Source organism: Macaca mulatta, chromosome 4 (assembly GCF_049350105.2).
Source record: "Macaca mulatta isolate MMU2019108-1 chromosome 4, T2T-MMU8v2.0, whole genome shotgun sequence".
Taxonomy (NCBI): domain Eukaryota; kingdom Metazoa; phylum Chordata; class Mammalia; order Primates; family Cercopithecidae; genus Macaca; species Macaca mulatta.
In genome coordinates, this window is record NC_133409.1 from 121,684,194 (window position 1) to 121,691,690 (window position 7,497).

Here is a 7,497-nt window from a genome sequence, read left to right on the forward strand (position 1 = left end):
ACCTGAGCCTCCCAAAGTGCTGGGATTACAGGCGTGAGCCACCGCACCCGACCCCAGCAGTTCTTAAATACACCCTGTTCTTCTCTGTTCCTCCTGGGTTGCTGCAAAGTTCTCCCTTCTGATTTAAACAGCACTCTTCACTGTATCCTCTTTTTTCATCTAACAAGCTCTTGGTTGTCCTTTTCTGGGTGAGCTCAGAAACAAACTGAAAAATCGCCTTTTTGCTTTCCTAACCCTCCTCCTCACCTTGTCTTAATGGCTGCTCCATTTGTTTCTACTCTGCTCTTCATGAAACTTGAAACAAACCTCCTATCTCCTCCTCACCAGGCCATCAAGGACCTAAGGATAATAATGATGCTCCTGGTATGAAATGGGCTCTCAAGGAGAGCACAAGACAGAAAGGAAAGAAGGATATAGCTGAAATCAATACGCCCTCCCACTACCTTACAGTTCAACTGGCACAATACTGGCTCCATTGCAATAACCTGGACAATTTGAAAGACAATTCAAATCCCCTCCAGAAGCTCTCAGAAAAATTTCCATTCGCAACCCACAGAAAAATCTCATGTTTTCTCCTCCACCCCTCCCAATTTCTTCTATATCCCAACAGCTGCCTGAAAGACTATCTCCAACCTCTAGTAGTAGTTTTTCTCCTTTCTGCCTTTCTAACTGCCTTCCTGAATCTACGTTTTCTCCGGAAACATTGAACTTTCCATTTTAAATATACAACCTAGCTAACCTGATGCAGCATTGCAGGTGGGAAGAAATCACCAGAATGAGAGGAAGTAAGAAAGAGACTTGCCTTAAGTTCCCAATGTACTTGGTCAATTGTAGGCCACTTAATACAGTTGCTCTTGACCATGACTGTATATTAGACTCACCTAGAGAGTTTTCAAAAGTAACTCTGCTCAGGACCCATGGCAGAACCTTTAGAAAAGCAGAGGCAGTGTTCAAGTATCTCTAAATAATATCTCTGTCTTCCACTTTCCATTGCCTCAGGAAGCCCACCTCTCCACCCTGTCTGGAAACCTACATCCCTGCAGATCTTTCTCTCCTTTACCCTGATCAAAGTAACAATAGAAGCTCAGTCAACAGACAAAGCATCATTCCTATAAATACAGATGGAGGAGTCTGTGTATACTCATAATAAATTTTTTCTATGTCAAGGACTCAATTCAACTTTTTCCCCCATGCTTAAACCTCTTACATCTAGGGGGTTCTTATGTCCTTCCTCTAAGCAGAAGTCTTTGCCTCAGTTTCCTGACTGCTAGCCTCAGTATTGAATTATTCTTTTGCCCCACCCACTAACATACTTTTCAGAAGCTCAGTGACGTATTTGGATCCCTGCTTCCTGTGAACAGATCTCTTGCTATATACCAACTGATCATATAGACTTCTTAATCCCACCAAGGATACTGCTAGCATCTTCCCCTAAGTGATTAATGCTGGGTCTCTCCCAACCACTCCCTTGTCCTGTGGGTCTTTAAGAACTGTCTCCTGAGTGCTCTGGGTCCTGTAACTCACTGTATTGCATGAATGGCTCTGAACTAATGCAAGGAGAGAGAGAAGGGGGAAACAGAAACAACCCACCTTTAAATGGTCATGGGGCATGGTTAAGAGCTTTTGTAATAGAATAATGATAACATATTCTGAGCAATGATAGGAATAAATTGATCTTTATACTATTCTCAAATCATAGAAAGAACTTCAAAGCTGACGCTAGGTCATCTCAGCCTTTTGAATCTTCTTAGCTACCAGAGCAGTTCTACTCCATTGTGAAGTTCTCCTTATTGTAAAGTGCATACTGAATTTCAATCCGACAAAAGGAGATTTTAATCCCATTCAACTTTTTAGGTGATCATTGATCATTCCCCAGGTTGACCAGAACCCTCATGGCTTCAAAGACATAAACTCTTGGTGCTCTGTTTCTGGGGCTGGGAATAACAACAGCCAGTTGCACATGTACCTAAATGCTGACAAGAGACTAAATGTGTATTATAACTTACCATACTGATCTGTAATTCAGAACCAGTCAGTAGAATAAAGCTGACGGAACTCCTGAATTTCCTCTCAGTGAGCTTTCCCCATGTGTCTTCTCATTCCAGGGTTGAATGGCGATGACTTCCTGGCTGTGGGCCTGCTCAATGGCAGTGTGGTTTATAGTTATAACCTGGGGTCTGGCATAGCAAGCATCAGGAGTGATCCCCTCAATCTGAGCCTTGGAGTCCACACTGTTCATCTGGGGAAGTTCTTCCAAGAGGGCTGGCTGAAGGTAAAGAGTCATTCCTTTGTCTCTTCCACAAAGTGAGCACTAGTATATTGTAGGATCTGTGCTAAGGTACAGAGGTGAATAGCCCATGATGCCTGCATCCACGAAATTCACAGACTATTGTACCAACTAGGGAAATAGAGAGATGATTACAATTAAGTGGTGTGAGAACAGATAAGAGGGATTACTAACATAGATAAGGGTGAGAGAGAGGAGTCAGAAAGTGCTTCCCAGAGAAGGTGATGCTTGAGCATAACTTCACATAGGAGTTAGGAAAGAACACAATGGTCAGTATTAAATTAAGGAATGGTCAGTATTAGCTTAAGGAATGCAAGTAGTTCAGCGTGGTTTTGAGGTCAGGAGATGGGGGAGCAAGAGAAGTGGTTAGAGACAGATAAGGTCTATATTATCAAAGGGCTTAGATGTGCTAAGAAGTTTATATTTTTATCAAAAGAACTATGATGAGCTACTTAAAACAGGAAGGTGGGTACCATGTTGATTTCTAATTTTTGATAAATGACTCTGGTGGTTCTATGGAGAATTGACAGAAGAGAAGGAAGACTAAATGGAGGGGAATCAGCAGGATGCCAGCACCTAATCTTTGAAGAACTTTGATTTTGATTGAAATGCAAAACCATGATTGCTCTATTAATATATCCGTGGTAACAGACACCAGCAGAGAAGCAGACAATTGAGTGGTATCGTGTTTTATATTTCTTCAAAATCCCTGTCTTTGTAAATTTTTTATGCCAAGTTAATGGGAAATAACAAGAGTATCTTAACAGTTCTCCCTGGGGAATTAATTCCTTTTTAAATAGGTTTTGATTTTTTTCTCCTTTTGAAGGTAGATGATCATAAAAATAAATCCATTATCGCCCCAGGAAGACTGGTTGGTCTCAATGTCTTCAGTCAGTTTTATGTAGGTGGCTACAGTGAATATACTCCAGATCTCTTACCAAATGGAGCAGATTTTAAAAATGGTTTTCAAGGTAAGGCATGGACATTTTTTATACTATACCTACTTATTTCAAATGTTGAGGGAAAAAATATTTTAAAGAGTATACTTCTATTTCCCAAACCAGCTACATAGTTTGCTTTCAGACTTGAACAAAGTTTGATTTTAATCAGAAACATTCATTTAGTATTTTATTTTTTGAGAGGAGTTTCGCTCTTGTTGCCCAGGCTGGAGTTCAATGATGCAATCTTGGCTCACCACGACCTCCACCTCCTGGGTTCAAGCGATTTTCCTGCCTCAGCCTCCCAGGTAGCTGGGATTACAGGCATGCACCACCATGCCCAGCTAATTTTGTATTTTCAGAAGACGGGGTTTCTCATGTTAATCAAGCTGGTCTCAAACTCCCGACCTCAGGTGATCCACCTGTCTGGGCCTCCCAAAGTGCTGGGATTACAGGCATGAGCCACCATGCCTGGCCTCATTTACTGTTTATTGACCACTTACTGCATATGTATTAGATGTTTAGAATGTTTTAATGAACAAATCAAAGATTTCTGCACTTATTCTAGTTGGAGAGAGGAACACTAAATGTAATTAATTAATTATCTAGTCGTATAATGTGATAAGTTCAGTGGGAAAATGGAAATCGAGAGCATGATTTTAAGCAACCAGGATTATGGGTAATTGTTTATACAGGGTGCTTTTTAAAATAGGCTGAGCAGGGTAGACTTCAAAGAGTCACAGTAAAAATTGAAACTCCATCTAACTTTGGAGTTTAAAAGGCAAGAGACAGACAGCAGTTAACCCATCCATACTACCAAGGGGTAGCCCACAGAGGCCAGAGCCAGCCAAGAGGATTAAGGGGAACATTGTGTTTGGGTGAGTCACAGTCTGTCTTATTGCCACAGTCTGTCTTCCTGTGTTCAAATAGGAATACAGGCTTGGATCTTCCTTATAAAGCTGATTCATACTGTAATAGCATTCTAAAATAAAGACATGCTTTGAATTGTTATAATAATTTATTTGGTGAAAATAGACTTTTTGGTAGATCCTGGTCCCAGGGTATTTGTTCAAAGGTCTGTTCTTATGGTGTCCTCAGCCACTCAACCAGGTCCAGTCTACTCTCCATGAAAAGTAAAGGGTCAGAGATAAGGATCCCTGAGAGACAGGAGCTGTCATCAAGCACCATTTCAAGCATTTGAGTTATCTACCTACTTCATTGCATTCTTTTCCCAACCTTGACTGACTTCTGCCTAAACACAAATGCAGGAGGCCATGTACTTGAAACATATAAAAGCAACACAGCTAATCCAGCATAATACAAGGTCACGTTCTAATAAAATTATTTTGTCAAGGCTCTCAAAGAAACTTTTTCTTTGAACTTGTAATCAGTGCTGATTCTCAGAAGGGTGTCTTAAAGAATAGTTTAGAGCATATTAATCCACTAACTGTAATAGAGAGTTCAATGATTTTTTCACAGCAGGAAACAGTATGAAAAGGATTGTAAAGGCATAACAAATCAATGAGTTTTTTAAAACATTATATTCAATGAAAGGGATAGGTAAAGCTATGAATGTGAAAGAAGTATATCTTCCACTAAATGAAGCAGAGACACTGAAGGGTGGTAATCAAAACCTGTTGTCTTTTATTAATAGACACAATCCTTATATAAGTACTTTGAAATGGATAATTCTTCTGTATGAGAGGCTAGTATAGCATCAAAGATAAGAGTGTGGCTTCTAGAACCCAACTTGCAAGATACATGCCAAACCTCTGCCACCTATATGGTTCATGACTTGGCCAGTCACCTAACCTCCCCCTGCCTTATCTGTAAAATGAGATAATAACAGCACTTCTCTTGCTATGTAGTTCTGAGAGTGAGTTAATGGAGAGAGAACACAGATTAGTGCCTGGCTTAGAGCAAGTCCTATGTGTTAGCACTGATGATGGTGCTAAACGTGGGAGAGGCACAGCTCCAGTCACGTGCTTGCTCCCCTTTCTCTGCAACACAAACAGAGGTTAACAGCACAGACTCTGTAATCAGCTTGTCTTCAGATGCAGACACTGTCACCTATTAGCTACTAACTTTTAGCCTGTTATTTAGATTCTCTGCACCTCCATTTTCTCCTCTGCAAAATAGAAATACCTACTCCATAGAGTTTTTATGGATTGATCGAGTAAGTAAAATAATTGTGTTAAGTGCTTAGCCCAGAAACCAGCATTCAATAAGGACTAAATAAATGTTAACTCATTACTCTATCCTGCTATCATAGGTTTCAATATTTGCACATTTGTTGAAGTCTAATGCTTCCTGGTTTCCTTTGATGTTGTTTTCTCCATTCTATTAGGAACTTTTCTTTGTATCTTAAGGATGAGAATAAAAAGAGGTTTTCATCAAGACCTGTCATTTTCTCCTTAAGTGTGCCAATGAGCCTGAGATCAGCACACACATAGCTGGCCCCTTCTCTGACAGAAACACTAAGATTGCACACTCCTGGAAGTATGTCAACTGCCACAGTCCTTAGTGAGAATGGGAATCTTGGGCGAGTCTTCTTGGGAATTGCCACTTATGCCACAGTCTTATAGAAAATTCAGGACCTTGAGATCCCCTAATTTTATCACTCATCTCTTGGATCCTCTCTTAATGTCTGCCTTCCCTCCACTCTAAACTAGCATTTACTATTTATTATAAATCATACCATATTGTTACCATTCTACTATGACAACCAAATTGCAACTGTACCAAAAAGCCATGGTTCCCAAAGCTGATCTCTACTGGTTCTGAAGAATAATATAAGATAACTTCTTAAAAATACAGATTTCTGAAGCCTATTTCTGAAGAACTATTGAATTGAAATCTTTACAGTGGGTTCTAAAAATTTGCATTTTAACAAGCCTCCCAGATTTGGAAGCCACCATGTATTTTTTAAATTGTCTCACTCTCTCTTTTTTTTTTTACTTTAAGTTCTAGGATATAAGTACAGAACGTGCAGGTTTGTTACATAGGTATACATGTGTCATGGTGGTTTGCTACACTCATCAACCTGTCGTCTAGGTTTTAAGCCCTGCATGCATTAGGTATTTGTCCTAAGGCTCTCCCCGCCCTTGCCCCCCACCCCTCAACAGGCCCTGGTATGTGATGTTCCCCTCCCTGTGTCCATGTGTTCTCATTGTTCAACTCCCACTTATGAGCGAGAACATGAGGTGTTTTATTTTCTGTTCCTGTGTTAGTTTGCTGAGAATGATGTGGAAGCCACCACATTAATTAGTCATAATGATGCAAAGCAAATGGAATTTTCTGAATTTAATAATTAGAGTAAAGATATCACATTTGTCCTTAGAATTACAATTAAATCATGCAATAAAATATTATCTGACCTAGGCTTTAACATTTTTATAAACTCTTTATTTTACTTTTTTTTTTTTTTTTTTTAGACAGAGTCTCACTCTGTCATCAAGGCTGGAGTACAGTGGTGCCATCTCAGCTCACTGCAACCTCCATCTCCAGGGCTCAATTAATCCTCCCATCTTAGCCTCCCATGTAGCCTCCCACCAAACCCAGCTAACATATCCTTACAAAGCTGATTTATCTTGAAGTAGAGTTATAAAATAAAGACATGCTTTAAATTGTTATAACAATTCATTTGGTGAAAATAGCTTTTCAGTAGATCCTAGTCTCAGGGTACTTGGTCAAAGGTCTGTTTTTATGGTGTTCTCAGCCATTCAACCAGGTCTGGCCTACTCTCCATGAACTTGAGAACTGCATCATCACACCCGGCTAATTTTTGTATTTTTAGTAGAGACAGGGTTTTTCCAGGTTGCCCAGGATGGTCTCAAAATCCTGGGCTAAAGCTATCCACCTGCCCCGGCCTCCCAAAGTGCTGGAATTGCAGGCTTGAGCCACCGCACACAGCCGATTCCTATAAACTCTTGATAAATAACTCTAATCCACAGTTCGTGATCTGAAATACAAATCCTTACCGATAATAAAGCCCATTTGTTTTTGTTCTAAAAAATGGCTTATAATGAACCATTATTTTTTCTATGACTTTTAATGCTCATAAAGGTATTAACCACCTTAAATAATCTACATCTGCCAAATACACTGTGCCTTACTGTTTTATCTGCCTTAATAAGAGCAGTTCTCCTCTTCTCTGCTTTCCAAAGTTGCACCTGCTACAAAGCTGCAGAGTTCTCAGAGTGAGGCTCATGAATGGTGGTCTCAGACTGGGCATAGAATGAAGGAAGGAAGAAAAGAAGATATGGACTGATA

The 7,497-nt window shown here is 40.0% G+C and overlaps 1 protein-coding gene across 2 annotated transcripts in view; it reads left to right on the forward strand.

Moving 5' to 3' along the window:
• EYS (EGF-like photoreceptor maintenance factor) overlaps positions 1-7,497 on the forward strand; it is a 1,786,799-nt gene that overhangs the window by 1,699,504 nt on the left and 79,798 nt on the right. For both annotated transcript variants that reach the window (XM_078001263.1, XM_078001264.1), the window contains exons 35-36: positions 2,106-2,272; positions 3,114-3,258. In XM_078001263.1, coding sequence (XP_077857389.1) covers positions 2,106-2,272; positions 3,114-3,258 — 312 coding nt within the window. The remainder of the gene's footprint in view (positions 1-2,105; positions 2,273-3,113; positions 3,259-7,497) is intronic.